Below are 23530 nucleotides of genomic sequence, written 5' to 3' on the forward strand. Positions count from 1 at the left end.
CTGATTGGCTCCCCAGTGATATGAAGAGTGTGCTACAGGACCCAGAGCTCAGCCTGCTGCAGCGCTGCCTCCTGGTGTCACGGTGAGTTACAACTCAGCATGGAGTTACAGTAAGACTGTTTGCTGTCTGCACAGACCTAACTGTTGTCATGAGGGTTTGCTGGTACCTCAGCACCATTATTTTAACATTCACACAGTGCAGCTGTGTCAAAGACTCACGAAAGACGAAGTTACTGAGTTCTAACAAAAGTTAGGGGAAAAAAAGCTGCTATGCTAGAGGTGGGCTGGAACCACAGACACTACAGAGTAATGTACTATTAATGAAGAAACTCAGAAGGCATCGTAAACTTCTCTTTGACTTGGACTTAATATATTTGCTTCCAGTAATGTCTTCCTGTCTGTTCTTATGAATATTTTGTTCAGGCAATGGAGTGGGTCTATTTGTTACAATGAACTAAAGCCAATCTGTGTTGGAAGTTGAGCATATTCTTAGCCTTGTTGTTCACTGATTGATCAGGTCATCATTAAACTGAGCAAGACATCATTAGATGGAGGAGGACTATTCTCTCTGCAAGAGTCTGTGTCTTAATGGTACACTTATAGGATAGATTCACAATTTTTCAAATCTGTCCTCAAACAATAGTTGGATGCTCAAATGAGCAATGACACATGCTTTTCTTCCTGTAATCATTCCTTCTGTTAATACTGACCATTAAGAGTTCCCTTCATGATTGACTTACAATGTAAGTGATGGGGGCCAAAATCCACAGCCCTTCTTATGTGCAAAAAATGTATTTAAAAGTTTATCTGATGCTAATATGAAGCTTCAGATGTCCAAATTAGTCAAATCAAGTAGATATCTTTTAAAGTTAAAGTCTTTTTAGTGCCAAAGTCCCTCTTTTTGTTGTGATCCTCCCACTGCAGCTGAACAGGGAAACACTGTCCGTCGGGACACAAAGAGGGAATTTTATACTAAGATACTGTAACTGTGGCAGATATCCACTTTTATCCACTATTTGACTCAGACTGCTGAAGCTTCCTATTAACTTCAGATAAACTTTTAAATGCATTTTTGCTCAAAATGAGGATTGTGGATTTTGGCACCCATCACTTGTATGAACAGGAGGAATGATAACAGTCAGCAAAACCTGCTTCAATGTTCACATAGGCAACTAACCTTTAAAATTCCTCATTAAATTTTTTACAACTGTTATTTGGTAAATATTAATGTAGAAAAATAGATTTAATTTTGAATATGTAATGTATTTAGAGTGAAAGATAAGCATGATGGATATAAGATTATGAGTCCAAAGTGCAGTACAATAATCTTATTTTTAAAATTGTCTGCCAGAACAATAGGGTTTATTTTTGGTGTAACTGTACAGCTGTGTATTCTCTATCTCCGCAAAAAAGCATGACATGAGAGTCGATGTCAGCAACTCTGATCTTGTCTGTGCTCCGGCTCTCATTTCCCTTGAGTATCTGACAAATCTAGAACAGCCAGTATGAGCAGAAATGCAATATTGCCTGTGTGTTTGCATCTTGTTATTAAAGCCATGATTTACCTGGAAAGTCTAAAGGAGCCTATTTGCACCACCGTGAATACTGAGACTGTGCTCACACAGAGAGCTCGTGATTATGCAACGTCTCTCTGCATCCGGCCATCCAAGTTTTCACGCTATTGTTAATGTGGTAAGGTAACCTAGCAACAGCTGTGTGCCTGTGCAGATATGTTAAAAGGAGGGTGAAGGAAGTAAAAGACAGAAGAAAAGGCAGAAGGATGTGAAGAGGGGGTGGAGGAGAGCTTGCTGAGACAGCGAGGTGTGGGCTGGGAGATACAGGAACTATGGTCATTAGTGAGCAAACTACTAGGAGAAGGGAGCATGTCGATGATGACCTGTTGCTGTCTGCTGACGCTAAGGACTGCGCAATATTATTGTTGTTAGTTCTACCACCACATTCTGCTAGAGCGCCTAGAGCACTGGGTATGGATCTCAGGCACCGCGCTCAAATGGTTAGCCTCTTTCCTAGAAAGAGAACCTTTTCAGTTTCTTTTAGTGGATCGTCGTCTGCCTCTTGTATGGTGTACCACAAGGAACGCTGCTTAGCTGTATTTTATTTTCATTATATATTACTCTTAAGCCTCATTGTGAAAAAGTGTCCTGTCCCTTTTATGCTGACAACACACAGTTGTACCTCCCTTTAAGTCCTGGTGCACCCAGCATGCTGAATCGCCCATTCGACTGCCTAAATGACATCAAACAATGGATGGCTAGCAACTTCTTAAAACTAAAGGAGAACAAGACTGATGTTATTGAAAATATAACTTGCAACCTACGGTCACTCGCCAGTTATATCAAACCTTATGCTAAAAACAGGCATTTTATTTGACCCTCATCATAAATTTAATAAACAAATAAATGCTGTTGTTAAGTCGTCTTTTTACCGTCTTAGAGATTTAAGCAAACAATCAAGAACAGTCGTTTGAGGTGTAAAGGTGCTTTTTCCGTGGCCAGGCCCAAGTTGTGGAATAACCTCCCTCTCCATGTTCGATCAACTCCCACCACTCAATGTTTTAAATCAAGGCTAAAGACCCATATGTGTTTTTGTCATTGTCTGTGTGTCATTCGTAACTGCTCTTTACATTTTATTTTTCTCTATGTAAAGCACTTTGGTCAACCGCTAGTTGTTTTTAAACTGTGCTATATAAATAAACTGATTTAACTTGACTTGATTCAGACTGATGCAATGTTGTGGCAAACCGCAGGCTGTTTGGGGACGAGTCGGACCTTCACTTCTGGACAGTAGCGTCCCACTACCTCCAGTCCTTCGCCCAGGCTCGCCAACTCAGCGTGTCCACAGCAGAAGGTCAGGCTCAAAATGAAGGAACCCAGCAGTCACTTCACAACCATCTGGACATCTGCCATGACGTCCTGTGTGAGAGCTCTTACTTCCAGGTCAGTGAAATGAGGGAAGCAGAGAAAGTATTGGCATGGATTTTGTTGAATTTTCTCTCCTTAATAAACAGTAACAACACAGACAAGCACATGATCCCAGCAGTAAACGTTTTAAAAAATCCCCTTAGGAGTCTTGCAGACAGTTAGTATATTCAAGTCCAGCCATGCATCAGCCTGTCCCTTGTCATCCACAGTGTCAACAACATCGCCCCGGTCACACAGTACATTCCAATATTAATGTAATGTCATTGCGTATCTCTTCTGATGTCTCACTAAGCCCCGGTCTCCAAGGAAGCATTTCACAGTCTTAAGCTTTTGAGGTCAAATTTATCTTTCCAACATTTCCTCACAATGAATCTAGCTCACATAGGTTTAATTAAATAAAAATCCCTCTCTTGTTTGTGCCGTGTTGTTGCTCATATCAATACATCTCGCTGATGACGTGAAGCTTAAGCAGCGTACGAGGCCCTTGTAAACAATACCCTGAAAAAAAACTTTAATTATCAACCCAGTTTGCTCTGAAGAGTGTTAGAAAAGTTTCTTCAAAAGATGCACATTAATTGGTCATCCTCTGCTGTGTCTGCCAGTATCACTCTGTTAGTTGGCATGGCAGCCACGCATCCCATTGAACAGAGACTCTCCGTTGTGTTGCCAAAGGGAATGTGAAGATTTAAATTTTTTAGGTTTAGATTATTGTTTTGTCATTGTAATGTACCACACATTCTTTTTTTGTGTGCTGACTGAATTTCCATGCAGCTGTGGGCTTTACATAAAAAGAATAAAGGAAAAAAAAGTATGGGTAGTAATTAAAAAGTTTGCCCACTATGAGAGTGAAGAAAGGCATTATCTGGTACTTGGTAGGTCTGGTCTTTCCCCCCCACAAGGCTGCACCAGAATACCAAAAGAAGTAGAGGAGAGAACATGTACCCTTTTTTGATGAAAGAAGATTTTCTAGTGAAGAAAAATGTCAAGTAGCTTTTAGCTAGCATTGAAGTTCGAAGAAGCAGAATGTAAATGGACTGTCTAATTTCAGTCAGTAGTGGTCTTATTGAAAAGTTTCAAATGAGCCTGTATTTTTTTTTTTTTCTTTGAGTGTTTTTCATAGGTTTTTTATGGATTATGCTCCATTCTGTTTTTGTGAAAGTTCTACACCCCGTTAATGAGGGGCCACGCAGTGATCACAGAGTTAGGAGTTTTTCAAAGAGCTATCCCGACAGTATGCAGCCACATGTGACTCCTGTTGTCATAAAGCAGCTTCGGTGGCAGCAGCCTGACTGTAATTACTAATATCCAAGACTCCAATACAGAGCACACTGCTCTGAAGTTACTAAACTCATTTTGTATCTCTGCAAGGATTTATACCCACGGCTCTGACTCAGAAGAACTCATCATCATAACGTACAAAAAAAAATCAAGCTTTTGTATTCAATATAGATATATTATGTAGTAATGTAAGTGTGCACACACACACAGACACTCATACTATGCTATTATCTCTCACCTTATTGTTTCTTGTTCTCTCTCTAGTCCTCTTATAAAACTGATGAGCTCTTACACTTTGAAATATCTCTTGCTGTGTTCATGATTCATACCTATCATTTGCTCACTGGAAAAAAAATCTGAGCTCCCATCAGAGAACAAGTAATCAGACAGTTGGGAGAAAGCCAATGAAAGTCCCAGTGAAATGAAAAATTAATTTCCCTAGTTTTAATCCTATGTCCCTGTGTTAATTGTTCATATATCTCTTGTTATATGCCAAATATATGTCAAAAAGTCATATTATAGTATTTTTACATTAAAATCCCTGTCTTTTCTCTTCCTGTAAAAAGGTTTCAACTGTTTTATGACTCATCCCTCACTCGGGCATTTACAAAAGTTAATACAATCAAATGTGACTTTGGGCGAGTAGCTAGCCACATCGGTCATATAAAACAAGAGTTAGAAATGTAACTAAGGTTCTATGAATCTAGATGACTGCCAGAGACTGTATGTAATACCTGGATATGCATCGCGTGCATGTGCAGGAGTTCAAGACTAGGGATGGTAATGGTTAACCGTTAATCAGTTAACCGCCAAGAATATTTTTACGGGTTATGCATGTTGGTCTATAGGTTAACTTGCATACTAGGGTTTGTTAGGAGTTAGTTCAGTCGGTGCCAAATTTCAGTACCTTGTGGGTCTAAGAGTGAGCACAGCCCTGAAATAAGTGTGGGTGGGGCATGGGGGTCTGTGCATTTATGTTAACAGAGCTTGGTGCACGGACAATGTCATTACTGAGAGGCACTACTCTGCTAACCTTGAATATCTCAGTTAAGTGTAGACCTTTCTATCTGCCCAGAGAGTTTAGATCTACTGTCGTGACTGCAGCATACATCCCCCCAGATGCTAATGCTAAGCCATTAGCAAACAACAGACTGCACACTCAGCGGATGCCAAGGTGCTCTAGGTCTTGTATATTGTTAGGGAAGGGGTCATGCTAGTCACCCATTTCAGGCCAGACCAAAAATCCTGAACACAGAAATGGTGAAAACAGTTTAACACTCAAACTCTTCAGTTCATTTTAACTAATGCTCCACAATTCAGTACTACATAGCTCACATTTTCACATTATCAGCAGTTTTTTTCTAACAAGTATAATGTGTTTGAACAGAAATCTCTCATTTTCCTTTACACAGACTTTTATCTATATGTACCAAGCATACACTGCGTCTCACTTAATCTCTTTCTCTCCCACACTCGTGTACAAGGATTTATATATATATATATATATATATATATATATATATATATATATATATATATATATATATATGTGTGTGTGTGTGTGTGTGTGTGTGTGTGTGTGTGTGTGTGTGTGTGTGTGTGTGTGTGTGTGTGTGTGTATAATATACATATATGTTTATATAAAATTGTATTTTGTGTTTCTTAAACTTATCACTACTTCACCTTACTGCTCAACAGAAGTTCCAGTTGGATCGAGTTCACCTGCAGGAGGTGAAGCGCTCCAGTTATGAACACACTAAGAAATGTGCTGACCAGCTCCTCCTGCTGGGTCAGGTAAGTACTACACTACCCATACTGCCCACACAATCATGGCTTTAAGGAGGGAGGCTGCAGATACATGTTGCATTCATATCATAAGGGAGTGACATTACATAAAGGTTCCTGCTCAAATGTTCAGTTTTCTCATAGTAAATATTTGTGATTAAGTGTTAATATCAGATAGACAAAATGTGTTTTGTTTTTAGCTGTCACATCCTTCTGATAGTTTAAAAGATATGCAATCTCTCTCCCTCAGGTGGTCTCTGTCAGACCATCTACTATCACACAAACACCTTCACACCCTTTAGCGGTGCACACATGCGTATTGTCATAATGGTAAATAGGACCTATCCGTGCTGTTAAACCTAATGAAGCAAGATGGATGATAAGTGCTCCCTCTGTCCACTCTAACATCTCAGCCTGTGGGCATTGGAGTCACCTCTCTTCCCTCTCAATGTCACCACTCTCCCTCTAATCACAGGCTGCAGTGTGCAGGCTGTGTTGAAGGTGCAGTCTTTCAGTAAGCAGACAGGCAGAGGCCAGCCTGCACTGACCCCAGCATTGACTCGAGCCTTAATCTCCACCAGATGAAAAAGCATGATAATAAACATAATTTCCCCTTGCAATTCTGTCTTCTGTTCCTTCCTGCCTGAGATGCTAATGCCTTGTTTCTCTCTGTTACCTCAGTCATTACATTCTCATCTCTTTGTTCTTGCTCTCAGACGGACCGGGCAGTGCAGTTACTATTGGAGACTAGTGCAGACAACTCCAGCTACTACTGTGATTCACTCAAAGCCTGCTTAGTGACCACCATCACCTCCTCGGGCCCGTCCCAGTCTACCATCAAGCTAGTGGCCACCAATATGATCGCCAACGGCAAGCTAGCGGGTAGATTTTTATAGCCTTTAGCAACTTTTCTACTTTTATTTTAATGAGTACAAGCAGCAGTTAATGTGTGTGTCTGTAGCCTTGAAAGAATCTTAGAATATCTTTAAATCAGCAAAACTCTAGGCATTTCAAATGCACTAGATGTCTTTTGAATATATATTTTATCATAGTTGTCCTTAAAAAAAGGTTACAGTGATTTCTGTTAAACATTATTTATTATGCCTTTTTTTTCACAATCATTTAAAATTCTAAATGTGGATTTCTTTCACATATTGCATTATAAATGTGGCTACTGCCAGCAGATTTGCAGTGTATAAAGAAATCATCACACTGGTGTCACACTGGCAGAGTCGGATAGTGATGGGCCATCATTTCTCTATCTCGCTTACACAACTCTACTCTCCTTTCTGCATCTATCAGAGGGAGTACAGCTGTTGTGTTTGATTGACAAGGCGGCGGATGCCTGCCGCTACTTGCAGACCTACGGGGAGTGGAACCGTGCCGCCTGGCTGGCTAAGGTAACTCAGCATGACAGCGTCCATCAACAGGAAACATCAGATACTGTGTCATGTTTGGATAGTGTGTGAGTGGTGGGTGAATAAGTGGCTGTTCGGTGTGCTATGCTTCAATTCTCATATTTTCTGTAAATACAATTAAAAATAACAACAAAGCATTTATGACACTTACTGCCACAAAGCAGCATCCATTAAAGCAATTGGAGTTTCATTGCCTTGAATGTGGCTGTTTTTTTTTTCCAGGTGCGTCTGAACCCAGCAGAGAGCTCAGACGTGCTGAAGCGATGGGCAGAACATCTGTGCTCCCCACAGGTCAACCAGAAGTCCAAAGCCATCCTGGTGCTGCTTTCTCTGGGCTGCTTTTACAAAGTAGGAGAGATGCTCCACAGGTAAGAAGTAGCTGTTATTGAAGACCGGTGCTCTTATGAGCTTAATGTGTATTTGTTGACATTAGAAATTGAGTGATACGGTCTTGAAAGTTATTGAATTTTAAAATTAAAAACACAATCCTTATAACTTACTTTGCCTGAGATAAATTCCACCCTGACAAATATATACATGCAAATACCAAGTTTCAGTCTCAAATTCTATCTTTACAGTACCATTTTTTTTTCTGTTGACTTCCTCTTCCTTTCCTCTCCTCTTCTTTCATCCACAATCATAACCACATGGGGCTTTCTCAGTGGTCTGACCCTGTATCTTTTACCTCCATATTGACCTGCTGTTGGTCTACCTGTTCTCCCCCTTGACAGCTCAGCTTCTGAAATGCCTTTATCAGCAAGAGCTCTCAGAGAGAATTAGACAGGCATCAGGACGACGGGGTTGATGTATGCATTACATGTGTCTTTTTCTTCCTCCCTCATCTCCTGAGCAGTATGAGGCACTTTGATCGCGCCGCCCTCTTCATTGAAGCCTGTCTGAAGTATGGGTTGATGGAGGCCAATGACTCTTCCAATATCCTTTTTGAAAACTCATTACTGTACGCTGAGGGCCATTGATAACCAGAGATGTAGCTCCACTGCTAACTCTGTCTGTCTCTGCTATAGATGTGCACTCAACAGCATAGAGCTTTTTCATAATGAAGTTCAATTTAGTTCCTCCACAGAGCACATCGAGCTACGTCTCACATGTTCCCAATTGCCAATATCACACTCTCGTCACAGAGCTCGGTTAAGCTGCAGACTCATGACGGGACTTTTAAAATCTAGACTTTGAATCATTTTGTATCACACTTCTGTGAACCAGATCTCAGTTTGAGTTTGACCCATTTATAATAAATCCAACTTTGATTTTAATTTTTTTTTAAACAAAGGTATGTAATATTTTATTTTGTAATAACTTAATTCTTAACTTTGTCCATCCTCTACAATGTAGATATTAGTTCACAGTTTATACAGTTTCTATTTCTAAATATGTTAACTTTATACATAAAGGAAAGGACATGGTGTCACACTGTTAATGTTACATAATTGAAAGGATCTTGTTGGTAGATATTAACTTTATAGTCAACTATAGTCTTTTTTTATCAGCCACATTTCTTAATGCTAATATCCTATAGTTTTATATTAGCAATGAATAATACACAAAAACAGAACAGAAAAAACAAAAATACCAAAAACATTCAAAATGGGAAATACCCTAAAACAATATTTTATCTAGAATGTATAATTAATGTTCCTACACTGAACTAGAAGAACTCTCTTTTGGCTTGTTCATTTGTAAAAATTGGTTTGTAGCCACTGAAGTGAGTTATGATTTTTGGGGACCAGACCAGGAGCAAACTTTCAGTTTGCGCCAGGCTCTCTTGTAAGAGAGAATTGTTAGGGTGTGATTTATGAACAACAGTATTTCAGCAGAAATATTGTTTTTTGGGTTTTTTTGGAGATAATCTCTGCTTTTGTTCCATTTTTGTTGTAGAAGTACTTTTTAGAAATATAGGCTGGTGACACATTCATGGAAAAACCAAATGAAGATCCCTATTTTCCTGACAGTGGGCTCAAGCAAAAATGCAAGCTCAGTCCCCAGGAACAAGCACTAGTGTTGACCAACTAATGTTTGCCGTTTTGGTGACCATCAGCAGTAGTGCAAACAACGTGCAGGCTGAATACACTCAAATTCCTTAAGTTAAAGCTAATGTAGCCATATATAATTCACATAAACTGTTCGGTGACCCTCTAAGGAAGCATCTGCATTCATTATGTTTCTTTTACTTTAAGTTGTCACCTGTTTGCATGTGGACATTTTGATCGAAATCATGTCGTTAAGAGCACTACTTGCAGACCTCCAATCAACTTCAGTGGATCAAAACTGGTTAGTTTTGAAAGAAACCTTTTTGGGATGTAAATCTGGACAACATTCATCTAGTGATGCTCTGCTTTGGTAGTTAAAGAGTGTGAAATGAAATAGAAGAATATTTTGGAGAGATAGCTTTCGTTGGCATACTGTGTGTTTTATCTCCCGTGAAATATCATGAGTTCTCCTTGACCTGTGTTTTCACATAAGCTTATTGAAGCTGCATTTTTGGACTATGCACGGCTGCTCCGCACGCTGGGACTGCGGGAGGGAGCTGCTCTGTGGGCATCGCGTGCTGGCAGCGCTGGGGAGCAGCTGATGGAGGAGCTGTTCCAGGGAGAGGGAGGTGTGGCAGAAGCCATTCTTGGCGAAGAGGAAGTTGAGCTGGGCCAAGAGAGCACGGAGTGACCCTCGAGGTTGGGAGGTTCGGGGGAGAACGGATGACATGCTCTTCGTTCAAATCAAGAGTTGGGCATTCAATTTAACTTCAGTAACTTTATACTATAGTGTAGGGAATCCAGGAGGAATCATGATCATCAAGACATGAGAGATGAGGAGCATCCTCCATGTGAAGTTGTCAGTCTGTCACTGGAGTATGCCCGTGTCTGTGGCTGTAATGAGTTTGACATTTCCTAATGTTTGGTATGACCAGTATGTGTTTGTGTGCATTTATGTATGCATGTAACAGCCCCAAAAGAAACACATGTTTATCCTCATTTCCCCCAACAAGGGAAGTAATATACATCGTCATCCACCTTGATATAAATCTGTGTTTTTGTTAGTTAATGAATTTAACTCATTTGATTTTTTTTAATGGTTGCTTGTTAAGCTTTATTTCACGTGCCTGTATTAACTTCAAAGTACTGTTGTAGCTTTACAGGTTTAGATTTAATTTGCCTTTTTTGCGGAATGTGGCACATTGAAAATATCCCCAAATATCCCTACTTCATTTTGAGAATGCACTGGCATCGTAGAAGGCTTCACTTTACCAGCAGCCTACTCCATGACTGAATTCCAAAATTTTGCACTTTTGATTTAACCAAAAACACCACTTTATTTGAATGATAATTTATGTGACCTTCCATGTTACTGAGACACAATATTGCTCTAGACAGACACATAACAGACCGGATGTTTTTGTCCTCAGCAGGTGGTGCTGTATAAGTGAGTGACCAAAGCCTGCTTCAGCACAAGCCTCTGCAGCTGCAACTGTGGGATGGCAGTAAGATTTGTTAGCTAGGCCACCATGCACTTATTAGTTACTTATTGGTATACTGCCTCCCTGAACACAGAGGGGGAAGGCTGACCGCTGCCATCTTAGTGATCCCATTTAATTAGCTTGTGTAGAGAGTTCTGTGCAGTTAAATAGATGTGTTTTTCATTGATTCATTCCACTCATCCAAATGGAATTTTTAATTTTCTACTTTTATGAAGACTTGACAGGATATTTGCTCCGTGTATTTCCTTGATGTTTGTATAATGAGGTTGTTCTCTGGCGTGTGTATTAACAAGAAGAGCTGTCAAAATGTGTTGTAACTCATTTTAATCAGACCTCTGATGGATCATTTACGCACAAATAATAATCCCTGCTGCTCCCGCTGTTGCTCGTCAAAATTGCAAACCTGACACGCAGTTTGGGAAATGGTTTGTACTCGGCGCCATGGCTCCTCCGCCTCGCTGTTGCCTCATTTTCACTTATTAAATGTCTACTGATCATCAAAATCATCTGTATGACAATGCAAAGACTTTGTATGCGCGGTGGTTGTGTGTTTAATTGCCTTGTAATGTGTTTTAGTTGTCCTGAAACGAGACAGTAACTCCATCCGTGGGACCTTTAGTGTGTTATTGTGTTTCATAAACACGTCAGTGCTGTTTCTCTTCTGTGTAACAGTGAACCCCAGGCAGTGTCACTATGGCAACCCAGGCCTATTTTAGGGGACAACATATTGTTCCTTTATATCCATTTCACATAGTCCCACTAACATACTGTATCTCATCCAGAGCTAGCATAGATTCACACAACTCAACGGATAATCAGCTGTAGTTTCCCTGATGCTGTGTGTCCTCCTCCAATCACATCATGCAGTATTGTGAAGCAACATGTATTGTACTGCCTCCTTATGATTAGGCATTAGTTTGATTAACACTCGCTGCTTTCTTTATACTTAGATGAACTTTACAAATAACGCTCTGTTCAAAATTCAGGCATGTAGCCAAGAGAGAAGACATGCCTTAAACGGTGTATTTTCATTGTAATCAATCATTGTAATGGTGTCAAAGTTCAGCCTTTTTTTTTCCATTGTTCTCTGTTCATGGTTTACACAGTGATCCTAATGCTTTAAGCTATATATATATTACAAGAGAAAAAAAAAAGATTTATGTACATATAGATGGCAATAAAAAATCAATATTATTATCATTTATATTTTACGTGTGTTTCATGTGTGGAGAATGTTGACACAAGAGGGCACTCTTACCTCTCTAAAGGACACAGCAGGCTCAGTGGCTGTGTTTTTGCTTTTTAATGGCAGGCACTCTGTTTGAAAAGACCTGTTATATCAAGTGCCCTTTGCAATTATCCTCTTTTATTTCAAGCCAGGTAGATAGAATTTGAATGTTGGTTCATTTATCAAACTGTCTTAAAAGTGAATCCGTTCCTGCATGCACTGCTTCCGCAATTAATTACTTCTTTTCTGCTCAGAAGGAGGGCTAACAGCTGGCTTCAGCTCGCTGCCCAGGTCTAACCGTCTCGCTCTTTTCTTCGCCTCAGATTTATTCATTGACGTGTATTCTGTTTCTTCTCTCTCTCTCTATCTTGCAAAAAACCAGAGCACAAAGAGAAGAAAACCAGTCTGAAACAGAAGGCCACACAAATGACTTGATTGTGCTCCTTTAATGGCTTAATGAATAACTGCCGGGGAGCTGATCCAGCCGTTACAGCCAGGTCATCAGTATGCAGGGCCTTACGGGACTTCTTTTCTGTTCCACTGCTTATACATTACGCTACCACCCAGCTAGCCAAATGGCTCTGATAACAACTCCCATCCAACCATTCTTCCTTGTCAGTTCCACCTTCCACCATACATGTGCTTCAAACCCCTTTTTCTGTCCATCTCTGCTTTTCCTCCGCCTAAAGAAAACAGGCAGAGAAAGGAAACGCCGTGCCAACTCATGTTCTTGCTGCACCCCACCTCCACTAATTTCCTGGAAGGCTTGTTTCCATCTGCTGCTTGGCTTTCACCTCTTCAGTACCCCTCCTGAAATAAGATTTAAAGCGGTGTCAGAAGCCCAAGATTGAGTGTGTTTGGATCCAGAGCTGTGAGGAGCAATTTAACAGATGGAAATCACTGGCCCTCACTGTTTCACACTGCATACAACGAGAATTAACAGCAAATCAATCGCATACAGTAGTCTGACTGTCACGCATTCTCAATCATCTGTATAAGCAGCCATCGAACCGGGCCCTCTATGAGCAGCAGGCGGAGGCAGGGCCAACACTTCCCCAGTCTGTGTGGTAAAGAACGTGAAGAACAGCAGGTCATCCAGTTCCCATGAGCATGTTCTCATCCAGTGCTGACAGATAGCTCTATCCAGGATGGGCAGGTCTAAGCTTGCTCGAACAACTTACTGAAAGCCCACTGTCTCTTCCTCTGTGTGACATGTTTTCCCGTTTGTTTTTCCCCTCCTCGCTGAGGGTTACCGCTGAGTTCATTCCTCATTTTCTCTGTAATTATCCCACCTTCCAGTGGACCATTCTTTATGCAGTTCACACCCCAGGTAGTGGAATTATTTTGGGTTGAGCGGCTGCGCATTTATGAGGATAATTATTTGTCTAGGTATGTTGATTTCTGTTTCATTTTTTTGTCCTTTTGACCTACAGAATATCATCACATTTACATCTGAATTCACCTGCATCATATTTGATAGGTTTTTTTTAAAAATTCTTTTTAACGTCTTCATATCACTGTAATGGTGACACTCTTCTCACCTTCCTCCACACTGTTATCACTCCGCCGAGAACCTGATCTACACATGTAAAGGTCATATCCGTTTCTCTCACACAGTCACTCTCACCTCTACATCACCTCCCCTCGCCCATATCTGGGGGTATCGCCAGGCATGGAAGGAACCCACAGGTCTGATCTCATCTGATACCTGCAGCCAGCCACTCCTTACACTGGTTAGAACTGATTTCCTTCCGTCCTTTCAGCTTCTGCTATTGGTTGAGCTCTCTGTTCCCCCTGATGTTTGTGCATTCTGGTTGGTTGCAGAGTGCTGCCGGGGCCCTTGCTGGGGGCTCCAGGTGATGTTTATGTTGAAGGTATTCAGGCCCCCAGCTTTATCTGATTCCATTTAGATGAATGTCACAGTGTTCAGCAGACCATGGCCTCGCCTCACCACAACACTACACTCCTCCCCCATTTAAGAAAGCCATGAGCAAGAGAGAGTTAAGGGGGGACGAGTGCTAGACGGGGGGCAGCATAGGGGAACAACAGGATCTGTGGAACATTACCACTTGATGACAAACTCTTATCAGCTCCCGGTAATGACTTGTGGACAGGATAATCTTTTTAAAAAGCTCTTGCTATCTCTAAAACAGCTCTTTTGTGGCTTCCACGTGTGCATGTTGCGGTCAAGGCTGTTATTTACAAAAGCAAAGACAAAATCAATGAGTGCATTGTGTCAGGAGCGTGGAGCGGCCTCTGTCGACCACTGCAGTGTGGTCTGCAAATCCTGGGCAGGCTTTTACACAATGCTAAGCTCCTAATTCCCAGAGAATGATCACTGTTTTGTGTGTGAGAGAGAGACAAACAATTAGCTAACAAGGTTAAGACTCACGCAGACAATGGAATGTGCTGACTTCATTGGATTGACACACCTATTGCACCAGGGGAAATTTCCAAAATGGGAGTATAGGAGGTTTATCTGATGAAATTAATGCCATGTATAATAGAAAATCCTCACTGCTCTGTCTACAAGCCAGACAGGCACGGCTGAAAGATCCCCGCCGCGACTGCTGTCGACAAAGCTAAAACCACATCCAGACCCTCTGGTGACTACATATGTGTTTATGTGTAAATAATAAATAGATGCCGCAGACAGATCCGATTAAGGACTGTGAAGTGAATTAATAGCAACTACATAATAAGGTGGCGAGAGATGAAGAGAGAAGAGGCCTAATGAACACTTAACCAACACTTACACCTATTAGGGAGGAGAAAAAGTTAAGCCAGGCCTGTTGTGTGCAGACACGACGCCAAGGACCTAGAAATCCAAGCTATGCCTCTGGTTGACCCCAAAATGTGTGTGTGTGTGTGTGTGTGTGTGTGTGTGTGTGTTTTAATGGCTAGCCATGAGCTAATAGAGATGCCACAGATGCCCCTGCTACAGTAAGGCCCTCCCCAGGCTAATTGCCACTGTCCTTTGGGAGATTAGCACAGGGGAAGGCAGGGATGATTATGAAGGAAATGGCCTCTTATAAGCTGCTGTACACTCAGCCAGCCGGGCCCAGGACTGCAGAGACGGGGGTATTCCCTTTCATCGGCGGACAGTGGGAGCCAGGAGAGGATGTAAAGGATACCTGTGTTGCAGCTGACCCATTTCCTGTATTGCTGGTTGTGTATATGTGCATGCATGCATGTTTTCTGGAGTTGTATATGATCCTGTGTACCCACGAATATGAGCTGGGTGTATGAACATACACAGCTATCCCAGTTTAACTGCCCTGGCCTCTTTCCTGTGAGTGCAGAGAGACTATCCTGCTGTGCTCGGGTCTCTCGTGGAGCGGCGTGTTTTTGTTTCTAGTCAAGCAGAGTATGTGAGTTTCCTCTCTGTGTAGTCCAACCGGACACACTGGGCCTGTGTGTGAGAGCGGGGCCATAGGGGACACTGGAGGCTCAGGAGTGGTGGGCTGTTTTGCTGCGGCCCGTGCAGGCCTTCACTCCTGGGGATAAGCACGTGCTACACTGCCAAGAGAGAAGCAGGTCCAGGCCCGGGCCTTTCTCCTGTGGTTTTCAAAGGAAAACATCCGCCATGCAGTTAGAATCACAGTAGAGTCATATCTACAGTATGAAACTATAAGCTTTGTCTTATGTCTCCGTTCAGTTGAGACAACTTCCCTGTACCAGCTGTATACAATACCATGCCTTGATAGAGTATGTTCTCACCGGATGAATAACAACATTAAAGTGGAGCTCCGGTCAAAAATTTGTTTTTCTGGCTTTTCTTCTTGTTTCTTCACTTGGATGTCTGAGCTTCACCGTGCAGAATGACTGTTTTTACATTCATCTGCTGAAGGAGGAAAGTTTCTCTGTTCTCACCTTAAATCTGAGTTAAAGGTATGTACCTATTAGCATGATTTGTGACGTCACAACTAATTAGGAGCCAATCGAGGGCCAGTATGCAACTTACACAAGTGTGATGTTTAAACTTGAAGCCTCCAGTGCACATACACTGAGAATAGACTTTACAGTGAAGTAGGAGACATCTTGTGTCCAGCAGTTAAACTTTTGAAATGAACAATATTTGTATATTCATAGATTCTGGATTTTTCAATGAGGGAGACAGAGTACATGTCAATTTAAAGATTTTTTGCAAGGTAACTGAACATTTTTTATGGAAAAAACACGCCAGTCACAATTTACTATTCTAAACAGAGGATTTTATATGTCCTAAAACATGTCTGGAGAGGATCTATTAGTACTTAGAAAAGCTACTGTGCATGCTAAAATCATTTGATTTTTGAGAGTTGGATTGATGGGTATTGCTGTCCCACAATGCAACACACCACAATAATAGAGGGGCTATTTACAACTGGAAAAAAGTGAAAAAATGTGTATGGTTATGTTACAGCGCATGTGCAAATGAACATATAAAATGATCAATCATTTTTTGTGAAGTTTTCCAAAGTTGCCCTTTGATTGATGTCATTGAGTGACAAAAAATGTAATGTTCATTCATATTTTATACACAAACTAAGAAAATAGTGCACTGTCAAAATGAGTTCATACAGTATTGTATACTGTACTTTACTATTAGCGTAGGACTGATGTCTATTATGATTCCACTAGGGGGCGGCAGAGACCTGGGGAAAAGGTGTGAAATGTGTGACATTGAGTTGCTTCCTTCTGCAGCACATCTCTTAATTTAGTTTGCTGAATTAAGATTCTCCAGACCAGTTTCCATATGTGTCATTAGAAATTAGATAGTAGTTTGTGTTGTAGATGTGAGCAATTAAGATAATGAAAATTATTGATTTAATGATTCTATTCAGATTACTTACCAGCAGTTTACAGCATCATCCTTTTTAATAAAATGCTTTATGCTTTCCAGTAAACTATTTTAATTTATCTCATTGACTCATTCCGTCAAGTCAGGTCAACATGTGATTATATTTTCCCAGGACACTAACTAGGCTGCACAATCTTTGTTTGAATCCCATTGAAAAGAATCACATTCCAGTGTGTCTGCGGTGTGTTAGTGGGTCATGCAGTGAGAGAGCCAACCAGAAGTTGCAGGTCCATTTCATAACAGCTTGCTGTGTTTGTGCATGGCGGCGCCATGTTCCCCGTATCACCGAGACAATCTGACACCAGCACTACTGCATGTTGCCTAATCTGGGAATCAGTGTAGCAGCTATTCCTTATAGACACGGCTCACAGAGCTCTCTGCGCAGGGAAGCCTTCTCTCAGGTATTCCAAGTTAACACTTATAAATATTTGGAGGTCACCGCTCGCTGACACTCTTGCTTGATCTCTTTGAGTGGACTGTGATGGACTTTGATTTGATGCAGCACAGCTGTGAGAAATGCTGGCACACTGGAAAGGCATTACATCAGACTAGACACAAGTCTAATAGACAGAGAAGCAAGAGAGGCAGGAGGAAAGGATTGAAAGGTTAAAGTGATGAGGAGAAAGAGTGAAGAGAAAAGCGGGATGACAGAAGAGAAGAAATGGAAGGAAGGGTTGATGAGGGAGGGGCGGGTGCTGACAGTGTTTTGTTGGAGTTATGTAGATGTAATCCCTTCTGATGGGCAGGTCAAGCTGCCTGCTAAACGCTGAGGTACTGGCCAGCCATGAGTGTGCACATGCAGGCGCACATCACACACACAAGTATGTGCAAGAGGCATGCTGCGTGTGTTTGTGCAGGTCTGTGTGCATGTGTGTCCGTTGAGCCCCTTGTTGCAATCTGGCAAGGCTCATGAAAGGGGGAACAAAGAGTAGATTTTCTTTTTCTTTAAGCGACGAGGGCCGGCCTGCAGAGGAAAGAGAGATGGATCTTCTCCAAATGCCACCGTGGGCGCACTAATGCCTGCTTTGTTCGCCGTGCTAATTCTATTATGGTAATGGAGGATGAATCCCAGCTTTCTTCCCCTTCTTGCTCCATCCCAGTTCCAAGTCTCCTGGCCCCTCACCCCCACCGGAGAGCTTCCGGCACAAGAACACAACAGTTAAATGGCCCCTAGAGGCCCCCACGAGATTAGATGCAAAGTCCTGACTGCTGTATAGACGTACTGAGTGGTGAAATAGCTCATTTTTTTCATCTTTCACTGATATTCATCTACGTCTTAAGCAGTTTAAATTTATCAAGACAGCTTTGTGAGTTCTCATTCTTTGCATTTATCAATAGGTCATTGTTTGCAAATCAGCAGCAGATGAGATAATGATAAAATAATGATGTTCTGCCTCAGTAAGGTAAACAATAAGGGGAAAATAGCATGCAAGATTTGAAAAGATTTGGAAATTATCCATGACACTAGTTGGCCATTGTGTCATCCTCTGGGACTTTCTCTGCCTTGCCATGCCGGGAGGAGGGTGTGGGTGGCTGTCAGGCCAGACCCTTAGGCCACGCAATGACTCGGTACATATCCAGTAATGTTCACTCCACTGGGACTGGCCTCTCTCTCCTTTGGGCAACACTCCATCGCTTTACCCAGCGGCCCCTGGAGAGCCTCTAATCCCTCCACCCTGGAACAACTCCAACTTGCAGTCCTTTAAAATGTCTTGGTTTGTGCATTATGAGATGCTATGAATTACACTTATGGAGATATGTAAGGAAAACATGGCAACTGGCAAACATGGCAGTGATAAATCTAAAATAATGAAACAGGGCTCTAAGTGGAACCAGGAGGGCTTCACTGACCCAAAATCAGGGTAACTTGATAGGCCTGCAGTGCTGCTAGAGGCAGGACTGCTAGTAAAGCCCAGCTGGGCTTACGGGTACCTAACCTCAGCGCAATGTGGAGCTCATTGGAGCCCTGGGAGATCTGCGGCAGGTCACATTCCTGGCCTTCAGAGCGACCCTGGGAGAGATGGAGCTACAGTGGTAGCACTGCGTGTTAGACAAGGTGTTACTGAAAGTGAAAATCTTGGTGTGGCTCTTGCTAGCCAAACTATCTCTTTATTTTTATTCTTCAGACTTCCATGAAGAGTTATAGTCCTATTAAGAATGTGATTGATGGCAAGTAGAGGTACAGCTAACTAATGACAGGCTGTTTAGCTTTGAACTCTGAGAAGTTATTACTCCAGACGGGATGAATAAATTGCTTAACCAAGACAAATGTCTTGCTGTCTTCATGCTCAGAATCCTCATTCTGCTGTCTGTTCATTCATTAACATACAGGAAAGCTAGATAAAGAGGTATTTTTTCCACATGTGTACAGATGGTGTGTGATAACTCAAGACTGCCCCGTTGTAATTCTTTGCTTTGAGTGTATTCTGAGCTCAGAGTGTATGAGGGGCCTCACTACTGTGCAGCCATAAAGGGCAGCCTTTGCACATGAGCGATGGAGCCCTGAGCCCAGACTGAGGCGTTGTTGCTTTTTCACTCTGAAAGTGATATAAATTCCCAGCCGGTAATATAACATGTTTGGGTTGGTCGGTGTGTGAGAGGGAAAGAGGGCATGTGCGTAGTGTGTGTCAGAGAGAAAGGGTAGCGCAGGGCAGTGAATGAATAGCTCTGTCACAGAGAGGCTAGCTAATAAACTAGGTAGTTGAGGGAAGGGGGTAAAAAGAATGTATCTCATCTTTCGCCCCCTCCGTGAGTTGTCATCGAGGGTGAATTAGTTTTATGCCGAGGCGAATGCAACCAATAAAGCTCCATCCACTGGTCAGGCCCTTCCCACCGTAGCCCCCCCTGCCTGCCGGTGGAAATTGCATTGGCCATGGTTTAGGAGACGCATGCGGGTCAAGTTTCAAACCTTTTGAAGTTTTCATCGTCAATAAATTGCAAGATCAAGCAGATTAGTTAAGTGTATTTTGGCTTCTTTTCACAGCCTGGCGACCTCTGTGTGTGTGTGTGCGTGTGTGTGTGTGTGTGAGAGTGTGTGAGAACACGAAGAGGTGGTTGTTCTTGGACTTCACTTTTGCTTTTCCAGAGTACAGCCCTGACCTCTATGTGTTGAGCGATTTGACCAAAAAAAGCAGATTATTCAGAAATGAGTTTTTAAACACTGAAGCGTTGTTCTTTTCATCTTTTTCCCAACAGAACACAAAATCCTGTCAATTTACCCGTTAGTGAAGTTGTATTTCACTTTTCCGCTGAGGTCGCTAGAATTCCATTACTCGCTATTTGTCTTATTTTACGCTCCAGAGACAAGTCTTGCATCAGAATCTGTATGAAAAAATATTTTATCTTGAAATGCTTTAATCCCAACATTTGTCACAGAGAGTTTGAGAGATGTAACTGTCATCAGATGGATGAGTGTGCGTTAAAGCTACTGTTAAAGTCTACTAATACCATATTGAACAAGCACTATACATCACTATAAAAGGGCCTCTCCGAGAACATCATCGCACGGTACTCACTTGACTGATATCAATGTTCGACCCTTTCTCAGTCCAACACTTTGACAGACGCGTTTGCAGAGAAACAGCCCGTTCTCCATCAGGCTAACAGCTCTGCTTTATTCAAACCATCGTAACAGCTCAGTCCCTCCGGTCTGACTTCTTTCCCAGGCCTTTCTCTGGAGGAGGGGAAGAAAAGGGAGGTGTTTGGACTGATAACCCCTCTCCATCACCCTGACACTGGGAGCAGAGCTGTGTCGAAGCAGGGCCCCTGGATAGGGCAGCGGCCCATCGGAGTGGTTCCCCCCGCCCCGGCTAGGAGTTAAGAAGAGCAAAGCGGAGGAGGGAGGTGAAGTGAGGAAGAGATAGAGAGGAGGGGCAGCGAAAGGAGGGCAACAGGCACCAGGGGGGAGAGTGATAAACAGTCAGAGTGAATGATGGAGGTCTAACTGAAAGGTGGAGTTATCTGTTTGGTCATATGTTTGACAGACTCTTTCTTTCTCTCACAATCACTCACTGTGTCAGGTGATATCAGTTCTGCTGTGGCGCCAACTTGTTATCAGGCTCATGGAGGCCAATAGGTTTGTGCAGATTTGAGTTATCATAAATGTACATTACAACATACCCACTGTATGACTCCTCTGAGCTCCACAGATAAGGTTGAGCTATATACTGACGTCTTTTTAATGTATTTGATCAGCATTTCACTCACATTTGAACTCAGCGTTGATAGATATGACATACAGTGCAAACATAGGAATGGATGCCTTCACGTATGAGGGAATTTGGGTCACTTAGTTATAGATACACACATGCAAATACTCTTATATATGGGGGGGTGCTAACAGGGAAAAGGCAGACTCCCGTTCAGCCCGCCGCTGCATAAATAAACATCGGTCCAGATTCGTAAACGTGGGGAGAAACACCATCTGTCACCATCCTGCATCAACCCCATCAGAGAAGGAGGTAAGAGAGGAAGGGAAAGGAGGAAGGATGGAGGGAAGTGTGAGCCTTAATGGAACCCAGGCAGTCACATGATAGATAACAAATTTCACAATGGGGAATGAGGGAATACCATAATGCGAAGCAGCCATGAGGGGGCCGGTGTGCGGTATGCAGCTGCACTGGCCACCGCAGCCACAGCATTACACACACACACCCAGCCACTGCTGCCTGCTCTGACTCTGCAGCATCAGGAACTATACCTAATGTAACAATGTGTTGCAGGCTTTTACTCTTTAACCCAGCATGTTGAAGCAAGGTACACCCTACAGTATCAACTCTACCTGCCAATTAATTTTACTGTATGCTTCTGTAACTACTTGCTTAAAGCCATAGTAACGCAGTGTATTGGTAAAATATCTGTAGCAACCTCAAAAGTGGCACATCCTTTACTGCCATATGCTGTTCTCAGCACAATTCATGCTGGGACAGGTGAGCCCAGTCATCATGGTGCAACATAATTGTGGGAATGCTGGGTTTACATAAGGGATTGAGCAAGGCTTCTGTACAGGAGATGCTCTTGTTGAAATGGGCTGTTGTGATTTCACACTTTTCCTGGTGATGCCAATAATATCATGTCTTGCAGATGTCTTTCTGTTTTCCTCTTAAGCCTTATTCATCATATATATATATATATATATATATATATATATATATATATATATATATATATATGTATAACATACTTCGTAAATGTTTATTTGTTCTTACAACAGATGTTGGAGGTTTTTTCCATTGCAGTGAAAGATGAGTCTTCTCAATGCATCATTTCAAACATTTCAAATTTACAGTGTGCTCAAACCAACGAGAGACCTGTATTTTTCTCCAGTTATGGAAAAAAAAACATCATCCCCCCCATCTTGGAAACCAGCTCTCAAAAATGCATGTCTAATATGTTTCCATGTAAATTTTGACAAATGAACAGAGACGTGAGGGTTTAAAGAGTCTTAGGATCTATACACTACACAGCTGGTTGGGCTTGTTTGCAGATGTAGCATGCAGGCTGCACTCCTTGGCCTCCTCTCTTTTTCGTGTGGTGCACAACTGAAAAGTCACAAGAGGAGTGGGAATGGATTAAGCTCCTTTTCAAATTAAACAAGTCATATTTTTTTTCTTTTTCAATCAGGGTGTGTGTCTCATTGTGAATGTACAGGCTATTAATCAAAGCTAACATAAACAAGTTGTGACGGGGGGCTGTAATGGTTTCCGTGACTGCTGTCAGTGGGTTCTGAGAACCAGATAAACAGAAGATCAGCAGGGGAACCAGACTAACACCATAGCCAAAGATGTGACCACTTCTCCATGGGTGCAGAAGAACCAACTATTTGGACACTCTTGTTGGTGCTCTGTGCCATGTGAAATCCCCATCATGTCAAGGCAGTGCTGACACACAAAGATTGATGTATTTTTACACTCATACACCACCCCCACAACCTCCCTTAAATGTTTTGTTAGAGGTAAACTAGTCAGCATGTGTGCTTTTGAAATCCACACCAGTGAGAAAAGCCACACCAAAAGCATGGTGAAAGATCACAATGAAACAAAAAACGCATGCAAAGTCTAAATAAAGAAAAAAATATATAAATTTATTTTATTAAAGTCATGATTTTTTCCCTCAATTTGTTTCTTTTGTCTGGATTCGTCAGTTGTCAGCTTCAAAGCCTTGGCATCCCAGCAAACCACTTGGAGAACAAAAGAGTCTGCATGTTGTCATTTTGCAGCTGAACTTGCTGCCCAGCTCTCGTGTTTGACGAGATATTATTCTATTTGAGGGCCTGTGCAGTGTATATTTTCTCTTTGGGTTCGAACTTTGCTGTTCTTTCTGGATCTCAAGCCCTTCATCAGCTCTATGCTTCTGTTTGCTTTGCCCTGGCTCGCTCCAGTTGCTCATGTCATGGGCCAGTGATGCTCTTACATGGGACACACACACACACCCACACACACCTATCCTCTTCTTAACTCCTCTCTTGATTCTCAAGAGTGTGTTTGTTATCACTGACTAACTTCCCAAACAGAAGGATATGCTCCTCCCTGAAAAATCAGTCTGTAA

At 42.0% G+C, this 23530-nt stretch overlaps 1 protein-coding gene across 1 annotated transcript in view; it reads left to right on the plus strand.

Moving 5' to 3' along the window:
• The window catches only part of wdr11 (WD repeat domain 11), a 57568-nt gene extending 45461 nt beyond the window's left edge, over positions 1 to 12107 (plus strand). Inside the window, exons 22-29 of the mRNA XM_044372817.1 lie at positions 17 to 82; positions 2768 to 2957; positions 5919 to 6014; positions 6722 to 6887; positions 7308 to 7405; positions 7646 to 7791; positions 8277 to 8356; positions 9900 to 12107. Coding sequence (XP_044228752.1) covers positions 17 to 82; positions 2768 to 2957; positions 5919 to 6014; positions 6722 to 6887; positions 7308 to 7405; positions 7646 to 7791; positions 8277 to 8356; positions 9900 to 10102 — 1045 coding nt within the window. The 3' untranslated portion in view covers positions 10103 to 12107. The remainder of the gene's footprint in view (positions 1 to 16; positions 83 to 2767; positions 2958 to 5918; positions 6015 to 6721; positions 6888 to 7307; positions 7406 to 7645; positions 7792 to 8276; positions 8357 to 9899) is intronic.
• Positions 12108 to 23530: the final 11423 nt, after the last annotated feature.

The sequence above is a fragment of the Thunnus albacares genome, chromosome 14 (assembly GCF_914725855.1).
Source record: "Thunnus albacares chromosome 14, fThuAlb1.1, whole genome shotgun sequence".
NCBI classification, from domain to species: Eukaryota; Metazoa; Chordata; class Actinopteri; order Scombriformes; family Scombridae; genus Thunnus; species Thunnus albacares.